The sequence below is a fragment of the Pleurodeles waltl genome, chromosome 8, assembly GCF_031143425.1.
Source record: "Pleurodeles waltl isolate 20211129_DDA chromosome 8, aPleWal1.hap1.20221129, whole genome shotgun sequence".
In the NCBI taxonomy this organism is placed as follows: domain Eukaryota; kingdom Metazoa; phylum Chordata; class Amphibia; order Caudata; family Salamandridae; genus Pleurodeles; species Pleurodeles waltl.
Window position 1 is genome coordinate 1529823241 of NC_090447.1, and position 20050 is coordinate 1529843290.

The 20050-nt window shown below is 45.1% G+C and overlaps 1 protein-coding gene across 1 annotated transcript in view; it reads right to left on the reverse strand.

The window, feature by feature from the left end:
* The window catches only part of RRP1B (ribosomal RNA processing 1B), a 170608-nt gene that overhangs the window by 106474 nt on the left and 44084 nt on the right, over positions 1–20050 (reverse strand). The window contains exons 7-11 of the mRNA XM_069202945.1: positions 15471–15535; positions 11889–12079; positions 8558–8640; positions 4602–4699; positions 983–1002 (exon numbers count right to left, since the gene is read on the reverse strand). Of these exons, the coding sequence (XP_069059046.1) occupies positions 983–1002; positions 4602–4699; positions 8558–8640; positions 11889–12079; positions 15471–15535 (457 nt within the window). The remainder of the gene's footprint in view (positions 1–982; positions 1003–4601; positions 4700–8557; positions 8641–11888; positions 12080–15470; positions 15536–20050) is intronic.

The following is a 20050-nucleotide window of genomic DNA, read 5'->3' on the forward strand; positions in this document are numbered from 1 at the left end:
AGGCTGCGTGGCAGTGTCTCGACCGGAGTCGGACGATCTCGGCACTGTTTGGGCCTTTTTCGGTGCCGACGGTCGGTCACCGAATTTATGGGTGGAGCCATGGCCTGATGGCAGTGGCGTCCCCTGGGCCTTGTAAATTTTCCTCTGTGTGGTTTTCGACGTCTTACTCACGGTTTGTGTATCGTCGAATCCTTCGGAGTCCGATTCTTGGATCGAGAAGGTACCTTCCTCTTCCTGCTCCTCGAACTCTCGGTGGGCTGTCGGTGCGGACGCCATCTGAAGTCTTCTGGCTCGACGGTCTCGGAGTGTCTTTCGGGACCGGAACGCACGACAGGCCTCACAGGTGTCTTCACTGTGCTCAGGTGACAGGCACAGGTTACAGACCAAGTGTTGGTCTGTATAGGGCTATTTATTGTGGCATTTGGGGCAGAAACGGAACGGGGTCCGTTCCATCGGCGTTCTTCAGCACGCGGTCGGGCCGACCAGGCCCCGACGGGGGATCGAAAAACTACCCCGAAGGGCACCGGAGCTCTTCGATCTTCGATGCGGTGTTGAATCTAAGTACGCCGATCCCGAACGCAACAATACCGACAAAAATCTTCCGAAATTAGCTAATTTTCCGTTCCGAAACTCGGAGCGACAGGAACACGTCCGAACCCGATGGCGGAAAAAAAACAATCGAAAATGGAGTCGACGCCCATGCGCAATGGAGACAAAAGGAGGAGTCACTCGGTCCCGTGACTCAAAAGACTTCTTCGAAGAAAAACAACTTGTAACACTCCGGCCCAACACCAGATGGCGAGCTATTGCAAAACATGCTTATCTACAGCGACAGATGCCATCAAACTAGGAGTTTACACGCAAAATCAAACAGTTGCTGCACTCTTCTATCCATTGATTATTCAGCGACAGACATAACATGAAAACATTCCAAATTCTTATGGGAGGTTACAACGTGAATCAAAGGCAGATTATGACTCACCTTCAGCCAAATCTCTGAACCTAGGGGAAAAGGAAAAACATCTGTGAGGAAGACTGAGAACTCTTTCAGTTGTTACCAAATCTAACATTGTTCAGAATTTACATGGCTAAATGCTTTGTAGCCCTAGGAGGTGCACCCCATGGGAGAGGAAGTTAATACAGTAAGGGGGGTTTGGGGTGAGTGGTGTTAAAAAGAGCTGTGAAGCCTCAAACTATTAGCACACAGCCATCTGCACAGAAAACCAAGCAACCACAGAGACATCAACACTGACCCAAACATTTCCATCATAGTTTCTGATTTTCATAGCTAGTCTCCTGGAATTACAGGGTGGGTTCTTTCTGGGGTAGAAGGGTTATTTGTGTGGTGCAAGCTTGCTCTTCCAAGGGGCCTGATGTACTACAATGAATTCTCAATTCAGCCGCTGCTGCCACTGATCCCATCCAGAGTGGCATCCTTTCACTGAGATTACTGGAATTGTAGGAGTTTTGTTTCTGTTGTCTGCTCATCTGATTAGTTGTATTTTTCCAGCGCTGGTCACTTTAGTCTACAATCGTGAGACTCCGCCAACGCCAGGGCTCAAAGGCTCATGGAGTAGAGGGTTTTTAACAGATCTAGCAAAGCTTCTATTAGTACTCCTTAGTGGTGCAGCACCCGGCAATGTATACAAGATGAAGCCTGGGTTTATTTGGAGGTTAGAAGTCACAAGTGACAAAGAAGGAAAGCTTTTATCAAGACAGTCATGTGCTGCATATTTTTGGAAAGCTGACAGTGATTCCAACAGTGCATTAAACTAACACACTGACGTGTAAAATCTGTAATGCATCAGTTCATTTTCCCTGAACAGTCAAATGAGAAACGTGGGCTATTTACGTGGGCATCGGCGCAAGTTAGCTGTGGCTGGGAATCTTCAAAGAGTTCACTTGTGTGATTGCACATGTGCCCCCATAGTAGTCTGTACTTTATTTGAGGGACAACAACACTAGCCCTTCCTAAACCTTGGTTGCTTGCCCACCTGCTCCCACTAGAACGTGAGACACTCTTGCAACAAGTGCATGTGTAAACGTGGATTAGAAACTAACTAAGCAGAAGGCTACCATGTCCAACAGTTTCATCACAATTCTCACAGTCAAACTATGTCTAGAAAACAGGAACCAGTCTCTGAAATGCCTATACTCTTACCACGGTAAGGAAAGCCTGAGCTAACAGAGCAGAAAACTTCAACTCCTTACTCAATGGGAGAAAAAAAAAAAAAGAAAATAACCAAAGCATGCTATCCTGGTCACAAGTCATTTTCAATCTAACAAAATAAAGACATAATATTCCAAACCCAACACTAGTAGTTGGGGGGGAGGGAGACTGAAGGGCATCCAAAAATACTTAATACCTCAAGTGCCTATGCCATAGAGAGTTTTTTTTTTAAAGTAAACTCAAATTACGTTGTGATATTTCATTTACATTATTATATCTTCAATGCTTCTTGAAGAAAGTCATTATTCAGTATATAACATATCAAGCATCGTAACTGCTTTTCTTTTTTAGCATTTATTTTTACAACATTAAGAACTACAAAAAAATGTGATGTTTTCGGGTTCGTGGGCACCGATGCTGAATCCTATGTAATGGAGTTCAGACACTTTCCTGTGTATAAGACAGGCATTGCTGAATTGTCTCCACTTGTAGATTTCACTATGAAAGTTAAAACTGCCAAATGATCAACGTTTGCACCACTGTACTTCTAAGCTACTTGCACCGAATTAGTTGCATCGGGGTATGGAAATAGGTTTCATCCTGGTAGAACGCCTCCAGGAAGTAACATTCTTTTAAGAACGGGATGAGCTCCTGCAAAGTTGTGCTTCTGAAGTGTTTGGTGTGCAGGAAGGAATGTACCACCCGAAAAGAAAGGATAGGACTCTGTCCTCCTTTGGTATAAAGAAATACTTGGAGGAAACTCCGTCCTTGATGTAATGGTTCCTTCTCTCTCACTCCTTTGCTTCAAGATGAGTGAATCTACTAGGTACAGAGGTATGCGGTGTATGTTCATAAAATCAACTCTGGCGAAAGGGCCAGTCCTGGATACACCTGCGGGTGGGGGTTACTGGAGGAAGGGCTGTGCTGGCTGGTAATGTTTGTGTGAGTTTCCTCTGTAGCTACAGAGCGGCCATAAACTTTCCAGAGCCTGTGTCTTTTTGTTAAATTAACTTTTTCGGCCTTCATCCACATGATGGCTGCAAATGACAATACAATCAAATAGTAAACACAAAACATGTTGTTGCACTTCCAAGATGATATTGGCAAGCGTGGCAACCCAATAAGACCACAGTGTTAATTTAACAAGATGGCGTATTAGCAGTGGCTAGTGTGCATCTTATTCCAGCATTTGACAACACTTGTCTTTTGGAATTATGAATTTTTTAATAGATTTTTCTCTAGTAGGAATTGAAGTTCTTAATGAAGTTATACTAACTTAATGGGTTGCAGCTAGAACCATGTTTCCAGCTTGAAATTTCTAGAGGCCGCGGTCAGAGTGGTTGCATCCTAAGTGCTGCTCAGGAGGTGGGCGGGTGTAACAATGGGAAATATGAAGCCTGTCTCTTTAACCCCCAAAACATTTTTTTCATGACCTATGGTCAGCAGCTGTCCTGGCAGTGGCAGTTTTGTTGTCTGTTGTTTCTCTTTTTTAGCTGTATGGTCAATAGGGGGGTGGGGGGGGAGAGAAGAAGTGATCATAACTGATAAGCCGCTCCTGCGACTTCACAATGCACCTTGAAGTAACCATCTCCACAACCACCCACATGCACTTCTGTATGCGATAGTGGGTCTTCTATGTTCTCTTGGTTCAGATTTTTTGCAATCTACACGGGACGCCCTGTACCTGGATGAACAGTGGGACCGTTCTGTCTTTCCATTCCAATCTAGATGTTGTATACCGGGTCTTAGAGGGTTTTTTTGTTTTGTTTATTTAGCATGTGAAGGCACTAACACAGGCTGTTTTGCCAATCGTAGATGCATAGGTTCAGTGTCTAAGGTAATGTGTAGTGGTGGCAGAACTTGTATGATTCCAACAAATTTGGGGCGTGGCGCTACAATGTTGATTTGCTGGGCACTGTGCAGTTTCAAAGACAGCAGAAAACTTTAGCTCCTTACCCGATAGCAGAAATAATAATAAAAAGCAGACTTTGCATGCTGTGGTGAGCACAAGTCTTTCTCAAACTAACAAAATAAAAACGCTGTAATATACCAAACCTAACACTAACCAGAGGCTAGATGTGCGCAAATCCCGCAATCTATAAGAACACATGCGACAAACAATGCTTTTATATATACTGCGGCACTAAACAGTGGATTCCCACAGAACTAGAAGTAGTTGGAAAAAAATAAAGAACCTGAATGGCGACCAAAAATATGTAATGCCACAAGCGTCTGTGCCATGAACGGATGTCTTTTTACAACTCACTGTAGTGCTGTGGGGCCTTTCATTTATATAAATTATAATTTCCATTCTTCTTGAAGAAAACCCTAAATCAGTCTACAACACATCGAGCTACATAACTACTTTTCTTATTTTTACATTTATTTTTACCAGCATTGAGAACAATACAACAAAATGCGTTAAACTCACTTTTTCACAAGTCTGTAGAGCCGTTTACGATTTTGAGGAGGGGTGAATTTCTTACTGGAAAGTTGAAAGAGTCTGTCCGCTATGGCGCTGTAATCAAACTGGATACAAAGAAAACAAAGTAATCAGAGTAAGAAAATTTTGCTGTAACCATGTTTATGGCGTTTATCCACGTTTGGTCCCTGGGTCTGCCCTCTTTGAGTCCTTTCTAGGACAATGTAAAGTAACAGAAGAGGGAGCCCCGTGTCAGCCTTGCTGTTTCTTTCTCTTTCGAGGGGCTCTCAGATCTTCTTCGTCCTTAAGCACTCTCTCCGATACCAGCTGGAGATAGGTACTTAGTAGATAGGTGGTACACACACACACACACACACACACACACACACACACTCACACACACACACACTCACACACACACTCACACACACACTCACACACACACTCACACACACACTCACACACACCCTCCCCCCGGGAGGGTCACTTCACAAATAGTTATGCCTTGGAACAAAATTCTTCACAAACGAAGATGGAAAAATTGTGAAGGGTGTTAAAAACTTTGAATGAAATAAGAAAATAAATCAGTCAGAAAATAAAGGGATGTCCTTCCATAAAAGTGTTATATGATTGAGTTAGCCTGAGCCACAACAATAACCTGAGGCTGTGTGGTAAACTGCCAGTACCAAGGGTGCCGGAGCCGACAACCACAGACTTCTTAAAGAATCAGTGTGCTTTTTTGACCAAAAGCACTCAGCCTGAAATGCACCTTTTACTTTCATTTTTTGTACTACAATACAAAGGGGCAGTGTAAAGCTTCATCATTTTTAGAGCGCATGTTGACAAGGTGTTTTTGACATGTTGAAGATGCTGCGATATACGTTCTTTAAATATTATATTAAATAACCTTAGAGAGGAAAAAATAGCAAATGCTGCATGCAATTTTATACAGAGATAACATTTTTATTGATCTTGTTTTGAAAATATACACCTGTTATATACATAAATATATGCACCTATATATACACAAATAAATCTCTGCAAAGTGGTCTGGCAGATGTGTTCCAGGGTCCAGGCACACTGGCAGGAATTATTTTAAATTTATAACCATCAGTTAGGATCCTATGATGCAGAACAGGACCCAATTCAACCTATCAACCCACCTTCCATATCCAAGGCATACAGATTTCTGGTCTAATCGGTGATGCAACATGCAGGACGGCGCGATCTGTCATTTTAGACACCAGAGTTTCTCTTGCCAGAGCCCTAAGAAAGGATTATTAAGTATCGAATTCCCAAAACAGTTTTATTATAAAAAAAAGTTTGTGCTCTGGACAGTTCTGCTTACTTGAGAAATGTTGCATTTTTGTTCCTCGGATTGTAAAACAAAATCAAGAGAAACAAATGTGCAGCTCTGGACCTAAAATTCTGTATCCTCTGTGCCACAAGATATGGAAACCTGGAGGAGGAATTAAGGGAGTTGCAGGCTTTAAATGTGCAATCTATATTCTATTGCAAAAAATGTTCCTCCTGTTTGCTGCCCACATCAAAATGGAAGGAATCTGAAGGAGGCTTTATGAAACTGTATATGAGTAGTCCATGCAAATTTTACCATGAAAAAAAAACATAAAATGCTCTCTGAAGCTCCGGAACACAAACAAACTTGATTGCAGAGGCAGGCTTAAGTCGAACAACATAAAACATTCGCTAAAAAAACGGAAGTGAGTTTTTTTTGTTTGTTGTTCTACTACACACATGCCTAAAAAAAAAGGGATTCTCTGGATTGCTATCATGGTCCCACTGGTGGCTAAAAATCCAATCTCAGGCACAGCAACTAATTCAAACAAATGGGAGGTTAATGATGAAACTACAACCTGGCTGATGTACAACCACTTTTTTTATTCAACTAACAATAAATCTAGGGATTAAGTTATTTTTTTTCCTGTGCGCTGGGACATCTGTCATTAAACTGAGATTGACGGGTCTAATCATTCACCAGTGGTGCCCATTCAAGTGCTTCGGTACTGATGTGTACCTGCTGTATGAGATTTACTATGTTCCCAACTTGTTTTTTATTTTGCTCCTCCAGATTTTTTATTTTAATTTCTGTGGAGCTGACCAAGATTCAGTCATGTGTGCTCTCTAAGCATTGTGTATTTCACTGTAGGGTAAAGCCTCCTCTCGCCTCACTACTAAAGCAAGCGATTAAAAGCAGTATCTTTCCCGTAGAGTGGGGAAAAATGCAAACACTTTGCCATCCTAGGGAGGAGAGGAATTATCGCTTTATGTCTTGTCTTCCCTTCCTCGCTAAAACCCTTGAGAAACACATTAACGCCGTTTTTTAAGAATACCTTGACCATAATGATATCTAGGCCAGAGTCCAATTTGGCTTCAGAAATGCTGATAGTACTGAGTCGGCTCTTTTAGTAGCCACCGAGGAAATCACGGACGTCACTGACCAGGGAAGCAAGGCTGCAGTCATCTTATTGGATCTCTCCGCAGCCTTTGACACCGTAAGCCACTCGGTGCGGATGCCGAAAAATGGTAATAGGTATACAGGGGCTCAGTCTACGACCTCCTTTGCTCCTTCCTGATGGATAGAAAGCAATTGGGCACACTAGAAGACTATCTACAATCTCTTCTTTCCGTGTGGTGTTCCGCAGGGGTCTTCGCTCAGCCCCACCTTGTTTAACATTTCTGGGTCTCCAACCGCAAAACTCATAGGATCCTTTGGCTTCGACAATATCTCCTATGCGGACGATAAGCCAATTGTTGTATCTGTTAGCAGTACTATTGAGGAGGTAGCATCGAGGTTTAACAACTGCATGCAAGCAAGGGTCACCTGGATGGGAAACCACAGTCTTAAGTTAAACTCAGATAAAAACAGAACTCCTCCTCTTTGGGAGGGACACCACCTTTTGGACTGCTACTTGGTGGCCACAGTACCTGGGCCCTCCGAACACCCCCGTTCTAAAAGTAAAGAATCTTGTGGTAATATTTGATTCTAAACTTACCTTTTCGGATCAAATAATTAACGTCTTCTCCATTTGCTTTTTCCAGACAAAAATTCTAATACAGATTCTACCTTTTCTTCCTGCAGCTCTTCAGAAATCTGTAGTGATCTCTCTGGTGTTATCAAGAGAGAATTACTGCAACTCTTTATTTGGGAGTACAGCAGGCCTCCCTCAAGTAATTACAAAGTAATTACAGAGTTCAAAATGCAGCAGCTCGACTGTCTAAAAAGATTAGAAAATTTGACTCAGTTTCAAAAGCTCTTGAAGATCTTTACTGGTTTCCAATGAAAAAAAAGAGTGGCCTTTAAGGCTCTGTCCCTAATGGATAAAGCAGTTCATGGCAATGGCCTGGGCTACTTTAAGAATAAGCTTTCCTGGTATGTCCCAGGTACGAGCCTTCAATTCGCAACACTGAAGTCGGTCAAGGTGCCCAGTATCCATACCACCTCTTGGGCCAGCAGAAGTTTTATTTCTTTGGTAAGCAAACTTGGAATCAACTGCCATTTCAGCTTAGAAGTCAGTCAAATTTGCTGACTTTCAGGAAACTGCTTAAAATTTGGTTATTCTGTCTTCTTACGTAGCCAGGATATCTTCTCTTTCCTCAAATATATCTCTATCCCATGCAGATGCTAGCGCCAAGACTCCCTCGGGCATTCGTCACACATTACAAATCATATAGCATAACATGATATTTTGTCATGACAACACATTAAAAGGGGCACAAATATTACTGACTAATTCACTGCAAACCAATAATCAGTACAGAGGTCTCTAGTCTGAAATAAACCAACAGCTTGTAGTTTTGCACTGGCAACCTGCATTTTCATAATGGTTTGTCTTGTTAGCCTAAAGTACACATTAACAGTAGAAATTAAAGTAGAAACTGAAATATAAAGCATTGTTATTGTGGATTAAAAGTTGCGTACTGGGAGGTATAAGCCTCTTACACACCTGTAGAACAGGTCCAATGGCTCCTATTAGATCTTCTTCCTGGTCAAAATCATCCTCCTCAACCAATAAGCTTTCTTCATTTACTGTGGCAAAAATCACACGTGTTATAATCGGCTAATATGCCACATACACTCTTGAAATATGAGCCAAATGGGCCAGTATTGTATTTAAGTAAACAGATACACAGAAACTGATGCCATTACATTTTTAACATATGAAGGGTTCAGAAGGGTAACACAAACCTCTTGTAGGGTGGGCACTCTACACAACACCAACCAAGAGCACACAGGAGGCAGCAAGTCAGTAAAGTGCTGTATTCCAAACATCCCGCAGTGAATGAGCAGTAACGGGTCGGTCAGGTTGTTGTTGGGGGGGTACGACCTGGTATATTTCAACTGAGGCCAGCCAGATTTGATATAGGAAATTGGTCTATGTTTATCTTGATTTTCTTAGGGATAACCGTGGAGATATTTTGAAAAACTGATCTGACTCCACAAGTTTGTGTTTCTTACACCGTAACAAGTGAAATGCATCCAGCAGGGGGGACGGGGGTGCAACAGAAAGGAAGTGTACTATGGGGGAAGCCTTACAAAACAAGCAATGGGATGGGTTATGGTTGGTATTGTCCCCCTGTAAGGAAATGCCTCCTTGGCATGGTTGCCCCCTGACTTTTTGCCTTTGCTGATGCTATGTTTACAATTGAAAGTGTGCTGAGGCCTGCTAACCAGGCCCCAGCACCAGTGTTCTTTCCCTAACCTGTACTTTTGTATCCACAATTGGCAGACCCTGGCATCCAGATAAGTCCCTTGTAACTGGTACCTCTAGTACCAAGGGCCCTGATGCCAAGGAAGGTCTCTAAGGGCTGCAGCATGTCTTATGCCACCCTGGAGACCTCTCACTCAGCACAGACACACTGCTTGCCAGCTTGTGTGTGCTAGTGAGGACAAAACGAGTAAGTCGACATGGCACTCCCCTCAGGGTGCCATGCCAGCCTCTCACTGCCTATGCAGTATAGGTAAGACACCCCTCTAGCAGGCCTTACAGCCCTAAGGCAGGGTGCACTATACCATAGGTGAGGGTACCAGTGCATGAGCATGGTACCCCTACAGTGTCTAAACAAAACCTTAGACATTGTAAGTGCAGGGTAGCCATAAGAGTATATGGTCTGGGAGTCTGTCAAACACGAACTCCACAGCACCATAATGGCTACACTGAAAACTGGGAAGTTTGGTATCAAACTTCTCAGCACAATAAATGCACACTGATGCCAGTGTACATTTTATTGTAAAATACACCCCAGAGGGCACCTTAGAGGTGCCCCCTGAACCTTAACCGACTATCTGTGTAGGCTGACTAGTTTTAGCAGCCTGCCACAAACCGAGACATGTTGCTGGCCCCATGGGGAGAGTGCCTTTGTCACTCTGAGGCCAGTAACAAAGCCTGCACTGGGTGGAGATGCTAACACCTCCCCCAGGCAGGAATTGTCACACCTGGCGGTGAGCCTCAAAGGCTCACCTCCTTTGTGCCAACCCAGCAGGACACTCCAGCTAGTGGAGTTGCCCGCCCCCTCCTGCCAGGCCCCACTTTTGGCGGCAAGGCCGGAGAAGATAATGAGAAAAACAAGGAGGAGTCACTGGCCAGTCAGGACAGCCCCTAAGGTGTCCTGAGCTGAAGTGACTCTAACTTTTAGAAATCCTCCATCTTGCAGATGGAGGATTCCCCCAATAGGGTTAGGATTGTGACCCCCTCCCCTTGGGAGGAGGCACAAAGAGGGTGTACCCACCCTCAGGGCTAGTAGCCATTGGCTACTAACCCCCCAGACCTAAACACGCCCTTAAATTTAGTATTTAAGGGCTACCCTGAACCCTAGAAAAATTAGATTCCTGCAACTACAAGAAGAAGGACTGCCTAGCTGAAAACCCCTGCAGAGGAAGACCAGAAGACGACAACTGCCTTGGCTCCAGAAACTCACCGGCCTGTCTCCTGCCTTCCAAAGATCCTGCTCCAGCGACGCCTTCCAAAGGGACCAGCGACCTCGACATCCTCTGAGGACTGCCCCTGCGTCGAAAAGACAAGAAACTCCCGAGGACAGCGGACCTGCTCCAAGAAAGGCTGCAACTTTGTTTCCAGCAGCCTTGAAAGAACCCTGCAAGCTCCCCGCAAGAAGCGTGAGACTTGCAACACTGCACCCGGCGACCCCGACTCGGCTGGTGGAGATCCGACACCTCAGGAGGGACCCCAGGACTACTCTGATACTGCGAGTACCAAAACCTGTCCCCCCTGAACCCCTACCGCGCCGCCTGCAGAGGGAATCCCGAGGCTTCCCCCGACCGCGACTCTTTGAATCCAAAGTCCTGACGCCTGGGAGAGACCCTGCACCCGCAGCCCCCAGGACCGGAAGGACCGGACTTTCACTGGAGAAGTGACCCCCAGGAGTCCCTCTCCCTTGTCCAAGTGGAGGTTTCCCCGAGGAACCCCCCCCCTTGCCTGCCTGCAGCGCTGAAGAGATCCCGAGATCTCTCATAGACTAACATTGCGAACCCGACGCCTGTTTCTACACTGCACCCGGCCGCCCCCGCGCCGCTGAGGGTGAAATTTCTGTGTGGGCTGGTGTCCCCCCCGGTGCCCTACAAAACCCCTCTGGTCTGCCCTCCGAAGACGCGGGTACTTACCTGCAAGCAGACCGGAACCGGGGCACCCCCTTCTCTCCATTCTAGCCTATGTGTTTTGGGCACCACTTTGAACTCTGCACCTGACCGGCCCTGAGCTGCTGGTGTGGTGACTTTGGGGTTGCTCTGAACCCCCAACGGTGGGCTACCTTGGACCAAGAACTGAACCCTGTAAGTGTCCTACTTACCTGGTAAAACTAACAAAAACTTACCTCCCCCAGGAACTGTGAAAATTGCACTAAGTGTCCACTTTTAAAACAGCTATTTGTCAATAACTTGAAAAGTATACATGCAATTTTGATGATTTAAAGTTCCTAAAGTACTTACCTGCAATACCTTTCGAATGAGATATTACATGTAGAATTTGAACCTGTGGTTCTTAAAATAAACTAAGAAAATATATTTTTCTATACAAAAACCTATTGGCTGGATTTGTCTCTGAGTGTGTGTACCTCATTTATTGTCTATGTGTATGTACAACAAATGCTTAACACTACTCCTTGGATAAGCCTACTGCTCGACCATACTACCACAAAATAGAGCATTAGTATTATCTATTTTTACCACTATTTTACCTCTAAGGGGAACCCTTGGACTCTGTGCATGCTATTCCTTACTTTGAAATAGCACATACAGAGCCAACTTCCTACACCCCCATTTACCAGATTTTCGTTTGCGAGATTTGTTCTTGCTCTGTGCTGCCTCCTCTTCCTTGCTCTCTTCATCTGTCTCGTCCTCCTCAGTGGTGTTCTTACTCTGCTTCAATTCTTTCATCAGTTCCTCAATAGCAAACGGAGCCTGATCCACAATGGTCTCAAAGATGCCCTGACCGATGGCGTGCATGAGATGGTGGCTGAAGAGAGACCACAGGATTATTTACACAAAATTCAACACCCTGTCACACAAGAAGCATTAAAACAAGGTCACAATAGATATTACCCAAGAATTACAATCTACCAAGCTTTCTCTGCCAGCAGCAGGCAACAGGGTTAGAATGAGAAGGAGCACACAAGTTCATGAGGGCAGCATCCTCAACAGCAAACTCTTACAGAGAAACCATCCCAAGTGCATGGAGAGACTGAACAGTAAAATGGAGCTGGAATTATTACTTTAATAGGTGTCACACAACGTCCACAAACTCTGCTGTTCCAAGCCACATTTTGTGAATACACACTATCCACCTCCCTTGAAAAGAACAGGTAAAGCTTTAGAACATGTTTGATTAGCACACGTTCACCCGGTAGAGTCTTGATGCTATAGCGGAATTTTTATAGTTACTCAGCTGAACTTTGTTTCTTTGTTTTGTTTTTTTTAACCTCAGGAGCCCTGCCAGAACTGGTGACTGGACACCAGTAATTGATTACAACACAAGGAATGCTGGCCCTCTTATGCCAGACTAGAACTCTTGGACAATTCTTTACAAATGATCACCAGCCGTTCTGAGTCTTCAGCTGGAGTGAGGGCCACCTATTTGTTGGAGAGTCAGAAGGCCCACTTCGCTGGTCGATCTTTGGATTAGATAAATAAGTGCAGGGTGCAGTTTGTTTTGAGGAACTGAGTGATGCCTTTTGTGACTACTTTCAAAATAATTGGTTTTATGCCAGTATTCTGTGTCTATTATGTCCCGAGTGGCACCAAAATAGTTTGTTAAACGGAAAAAGAAAATATAAGGTTTTCATAGCATGGCGGTTCACTCTAATGGGAGGAATGTTCAACTAAATTTGCTTCCTGTTCCTTGGAAGAGCAAAATTACTCTTGCTGAAAACATTGTGAACTTTATCCCAAAGAGAGCAGTCTGGTGGTTCAGATGTGAGAAGATGTCAGTTATGTAAAGCAGTTACTGTAAATAGGAAACTCACTCGCAGCGCCAAGGAGTAAAGTCATCAGGGAGCCTGCAGCTTAGAAGCAAAGATAAAATCTCAGATCAGTCAAAGGACCCAAGGAATGGGTCTTGATTGGAATGAAGAGTTCCTTCAAAATGATTACAGAATTTAAGAAGCAGACAGAGATCATACTCTCCCACAAGCGTCGAGACTCGCAAACCTTTCGCTTCCAGGACAAAACCTGGGAACTTGAAAACTATCAGGATCAAAGTCGCAAACCCACTTCTTCAAGAAAGGTCTTGTACCTGGGCTTACCCCTATCTAGGCCAGACCACCGGGAGCTTCTAGCATTCTGAGGGAATTCATAATGCCGAGAGACATTTAAGGATGTCCCTTTTAATCTACATTGGCTCATACTTCTATCAGAACAAATCACAATGATGTGTTTAAACTGAACTTTCTCAGAGGATCCCAAAACTTCATAAAAAAGTGGAGGGCCCTACAAACAATTGTTAAAGACAAATTCTTGGCAAATTAAATGTGAGTGAATCAATAACTGAGCGCGCCACACGCTCAGACTGCCATAATGGATCACGTCTGCAGCGGTCCCATTGGGATGGCCTTGAAAACAAGTAGAATGCTTCCGATAGGACATCATACCACTCAGCAGAAGACTAGGTTTTAAGGGCAACCAAGGAAAAGGTTTAAACTAGATCAAATACTTGGACTCCGGGAGAACTCGGACCCCCATCACAGCAGCACCTCTCTGATGGACCTACATTCACATTTGATCTCGGTGGGGTAAAATGGCACATTACTGTAACACGCACTACCATCCTTACCGGACCAGACGAGCTCTCTTGACCTCACAAATTGCAACTGAAATTCTGAAACCAAAATCCTTCTACATCTGTAATAATGGCCGCAAGTGCACAACTGAAGCTACACTTTGGGCCTACGGTTCCTTGGAACAGATATATTAAATGGGTGAGCCAAGCACCTCCAAATCTAATTTTTGAAAGACAGAAACCCTCAGACGTGGGAGCTGAATCACACACTAAGACACCTTTCACTTGCCTCAGGAACCGGGCAACTCATCTAGACCATGTAACGATGTGAAACACGCAGAAACCAGCTCCAGATACTCACTGAATCCAAGAGAACTATCAATCAAGGAATCTTTCAGCTCCGCAGACCTCAGCAAAGTAGTTGCCACAACAACTGTGTACTCTTTGCATACTAGCAGACCCACATGTCAGATCTATCAGCGAGTAGGCAGCTGGTGGGAAGGCAATGTCATTCTTCTTGGTTCTCACAATGTGCAAGTCTGACAAGTTACCCCCTAAGGGACAACTCTATCAGGTGTTCTTTAGTGTCCATGTTTGCCCTCTGATGAAACAACAAGTCTCGGAACATCCTTTTCTACAACTATTCTAACATTTGCAGACTAACATTAAAATTCCTCCTTCCTTTCCTGAAGAAAAGTGCATGTTTGGAGCACTTTTACTAGAAATGGATGGTTGATGCACCTAAACCATTTTTGCTTAAAGCCAACAAAGATGAAATCATGCTAGTGACAATTTTGCCTAAGGAAATGGGGCCTGTTAAGTTAAGCCCTAGACCAACCAGCGCATTATGGGTTTACAGCTACTGATGAATAAGGAGCTACTGTCTCCCATACAAGAGATCTCTGGTCATATAAATTTGCCACAAAAATGAAAGTTATTTCAGTAATTGAAAATACTTACTCAGACTTTGTATACTGGGAGGCAAATGCTAGACGGACGACCTAAGCAGTGAGCAAAACATTCCTGGCACACATGATGCCCTAATCGTATTTCCCTTCAACTGCTGACAGCATTTCACACAAGCATGTTATAGCAGATACTGGCTTGCAGCAGAAAACAATAGTAAGTGTAAATCTCTGTGTGGTGAATAATGTTTTTCTAAAAAGGGGGGTAGCTTCTTTTACAATGCACCAAGAAACATCTGCCTACAACACTTCTTAGATCTTACACTAAAGTTTTGCTTTATAGCCTCAAGTTGAGATGGACCACATGGGGTGGGTGCTCGGTCAGTGCACTCACACGGTGGAACACAATCCATACAGACACTGAAACAAATCAACAAACCTTTGAGTATTAACTGTACTCCTAAAATCTATCCATTTCACCAAACGTTTTGCTGTACCCTCCATCATGATGGTACTCTTCTCACAGCCACCAGCTGTTTTCCATCACACTTAAATCCCTAACAAGCCTACTCAAGCCCTGAAACCAAACTTACCACCACTACAGGGTAAATAGGGATAAATATGGAAAAAGTAAGACAGCGCAAAAAAAATACACCCCTCATGCATATCCGAGGACAACCAGCTCTTTGCTGCCATCATGAGGTGCAGCTCAATACAGCAAGACTTACTCTTTAGTTTTAGCAGCAGTTTTGCAGAAAGGCTCAATGAACTTCAGGTTTTGTTCGGCCTGGAGCTGAAATTAAAAGGCAACAATAAAGGTATCAAACAGTACCAAATCAGTCACGTATTAAGCTAATTGCAGCAGTTACAGACATTATAAAGACAACAGCAACTCACAGGAAGGACCCAGAAATGAGCAATAAGAGTCATTCAGATGCAGTGAATAGGATTCTTGGAATCAAGTCTAAGCCAGAGACAAAAAGCTACCTTGAAAGAACTGACAGCCACACACAGATACAGAGCAAGAGAATGGGTAGCCAGCTCAAGCAAGGAAGCCTGAAGATAACGCACACAGCCAGAAAACTAGAAGGAGCAAGCCTGATGGAATAACCACTCAAAGCAAACTGCAGGCAGAGAGTACGATGGGAAAGAGCAGTAACAGCCCAGAAGCTGCAGAATACTAGGAGACACTCGAAGGCAACAACCCGAAAGTACAAAGTACTGAGAGCCAACCACAGGATGTAGGCCAGAAGCTACTGGCCATGCACTGGAGGTCAGTGGTAACCTGCTGGGGGCAATAGGTGCATGAAGCTAGAAGGAACTAAGTCAATTAGAGGTAGGGAGCAGGTGTGCACATGACAGGGTAACTAGCACTCGCCCCCTCAAATCTTCCTATTTGCTTCCAGTGACACATTTCCATAGTCACTGTCCAACAGCTTGTTTCACAATAGTCACACGCAGGAAGCTGGCTCTATGTGGTTTATCAAACACCTAGCTACACCGTGTAAAGAGTCAAGGGGTTCCCCAATGAGTGGAGATTTAGGGGTAGTGTAGTCGAGCAGCCTTAGGCTCAACAAAGAGGAGTGCAAGACATCCACCAATACACACAATGGGCAAATGAGACACAACTCAAAAAGAAGATCCACACTCGGGGCAGGGCGCAAAACAGCATTGGGTGCCCAATGCTTTTCAATGGAGATCAGCCACTGTGAAAAGAAATTGCAGGCTCTGGCCAGGAGGCCAGTCAGGCTGAATCAACAGACGGGCTCAGGCCTTAGGGCTTAAGACCTGCTGTAGGGGTGACTTAAATATACTGCATGCAGTGTTAAGAGACATTTCACTTTTGTCTGCACCAAGACACGCAGTCTGTAGTGGTAGCCTGTCATTTACTTGGTGAGAGGTCCCTTAGGGTGGCACAATTCATGCTGCAGCCCGTAGAGACCCTTTTTAGTGCCTCAAGACCTAGGTACCAGGGGTACTACTTACTAGGGACTTACTAATAGTGCCAATTGGGGAAATTACTGTGCAGTTTTGGGAAAGAGCTCTGGCACTGGGGACCCGGTTAGGAGGCACTTTCCTACACTACACAATACAGAAGAGAGGATTTCAGTCCACTGCTGATCCGAGAGGGGATGCATTGATTTTGAATCCATGGACAAGTTGATTCTTCTTGACATTTAGGCAATCACAGGTATCTTAGCTTCAGGAACAGACATGCAGCAACTCATACATCTCCCACAACTTACCTTGAGACAATGTACATTGTGGAACCACATCCTACAGATTTTTTCTGCTTCCATGACAGTAACTGTATGTTGAACTAAAGTGCACAAGACACAAGTTTTCAGGTTTGATGGGTAATCCTCTGCTTGGAGCCCCTCTGAGGTGGTCATTAGTCCCTGTAGGAAAGTCACCTTTCTGGCATGGTTACCCCCACTTTTTTTTACCTGATGTCAGTGTGCCTCGACTGTTTTCACTGGAGTCCTGCTAATCGGGACCCCAGTTATTGTGCTCTCTCCTCAAAATTTGATTGTTTTTGTACTTCATATACCCCACAATTGGCATACTGGTGTACCCATGTGAGTCCCTGGTAGATGGTACTTCGGTACTGTAGGAAGCTGGCCTGGCGTGCGGTGGGTACCTTTATTTTTGGCACAAATCACCACAAAATACTAGAATGGGAACCCTCCAATAGGAGGTAATACACTAAATATATACAGTAGAAATCAAAAACAGGCATAGAAAAGGTTAGAAAACAGAACAAACAACAACCAATAGTGACCCTAGGGGGAGGGCAAACACAGGGCCCTCACCTAGGTAAGTAAAACATGGAGGAGCTGGGAGTGTTAGAAAACCAGAGGTAAGTAACAGTACCCCCAGCAACCAGGAATGCAGGAGTAAAACATTGGATTTTCCCAAAAACACCCAAAAGGAGGAAAAGAAGAAAAAAGAAGACACCTATACAAGACTGCAAGAAAACCAGTGGTGGATTCCTGAAGAAAGAAGACCTGTGGAGAGAGGGGACCAAGTCAAAGAGTCACAGTGGAGTCCAGGAGTAGGAGCTACAGCCCACACAGCTGTGGATGCAGGTGATGAACAGGTCAGCACTGCAGCCCTGGAGCCGGAGAAGAGTTCCCGATAGATGCAGATGACGTCCCAGGCTGGAAGGAATATTGCAGACAGGTGTCGGTGCAGGAATTCCACTAACAAGCCTTGGCAAAGGCAAACTCGCTGTTAGTGAAAAGGGTGCTGCCGGGACCAATGCCCAGGAGGACTCAACCCTGGAGGGGGGATTCACATGGGGACCCTCAGCATTGCAGAAAGTCCACAGGAGCAGAGGCCGCACCTGCTGAAGTCCCACAGGACGGGGACACAGGAGTCGCAGAAAAAGCCCACGTGGTGCCACAAAAAAGGATCCCGCGTCGCAGGAGAACCATGCAGGAGGCTGTGTTTTGCAGGATGTTGTGCTGGTGGCTGGAGCTACACGTTGCCTGAAGATCCCTGGAGGAAATACAAACAAGCCTTAGCAGCTGTAAGAGATGCAGTGCATGGGGGTACTGTCCTGCGTGGGAAGGCAACGGCTTACCTCCACCGAAATTGGACAGCTGGCAGAGAGGACCAAAAGGACTACTCCGTACCACCACTCGAGATACAGGATCCACGCAACTCAGCAGGAGAGGGAATGCACACAGCCAGCAGTCGCTTGTTGTAGGGGAGTGACTCCTTCACTCCAAGGGAGATTCCTCCTTCTTGTGCAGGCTAAAGAATGGCAGTCTTCAGAGGATGCAGGGCCTGGGAAATGTTGTAAAGCTGGCAGGAAAAGAGAAGTTTTCGTTGTACCAGCGTCTGTCGGTTCTTGGAGGGTCCAGTCGCGGTTCCAGTGGTCAGAAGTCAAAGCAGAGGTTGCAGAAGAGTCCTGCTGGAATCTTGCAAGCCGAATCTGAGGACCCACCTAAGAGAGACCCTAAAAAAAAGCCCTGAAAGGGGACTGGTCACCTAACCAGTTAAGCACCTACCAGGAGAGGGTTCTGAAGTCACCTGCCTGGCCACTCGGATGCTCCCAAAGTTCCCTGCCAACCTAGGAAAGAATATGGCAGAACCCAGAGGACCTCTGGAGGAGCTGGACAGGGGAGTGGTCACTCCCCTTTCCATTGTCCAGTTTCACGCCAAAACAGGGTCTGGGAGTCCCTGAACTGTTGTGGGCTGGTTTATGCATGGAAGGCACTAAATGTGCCCTTCAAAGCATAGCTTGGGGAGGCTAACCCTTCGAAGACAGTCACACATTTCCAAAAGGGGGGGGGGGGGGGAGATTTATACCTTCCATCTCCCAAAGGAAATCCTTCGTTCTGCATTCCTGGGCTTGATCAATTCATGCAGCAGGAGGGCAGAAACCTGTCTGAGGGGTGGCAGCAGCTGGGCTGCCCGGAAAACCCTGTAATACTGCTGGCAGCAATGCTGGGGGTCCTCTAAGTACCCCCAGAGTGCATGGAATCATACTTCCAAATTCATGGGGGTATGATTCCTACATGTTTGATACCAAACATGCCTATGTTCGGAGTTACCATTATGTAGCTGGACATAGGTCACTCCCTATGTCCAGTACACGCGCAAAATGGCATGCTCGCACTCACAAAGTCCAGGAAAGTGGATCTGGAGTTTGTGGGGGCACCTCTGCTAGTCCAGGGGTGCCCTCACACAGGTACCTGCACCCTGCCTTCTGGGCTGAGAGGGCTTGTAATAAGGGTGACTTACAGCAGAATAACTGCTGCAGCCCCCTGGAGCCCCAATGCCCTGGGTACCTAGGTACCATATACTAGGAACTTATATGGGGGGACCAATATGCCAATTGTGGAAAGAAAAATGTACCAGCAAACTAAAATTTAGAGGAGAGCGCACAATCACTGGGGTCCCGATTAGCAGGATCCCAGTTAACACAGTCACACACTGCCAAAACCCCGACGCGCACGGCACAGGTTTATTCATTCGCTCCACAAATACTTGAGGCTTATCATGGCCATCATTTGCCTATACTATTTGATTTCTCCCAAGGACTCATGACTACCAGCAGCTTGATCTATGTACCTTTCGTGTTTACATATAATGTTTTATATACATTTGAAGCCTTGACAAAGTCTTGAAGACGAAACACGTGTTGGCTGTTTTGCTGTATGGACTTATTGTTACATTCGAACATCTTATGTAACTTTGACCATTTATCACCATCTGGCTGCTCTGGACACATGGTCATTTTGTACAACGCAGTCTTTTGGTTGAGATTTCTACTTTCTACCTGCACTTATAATAAATA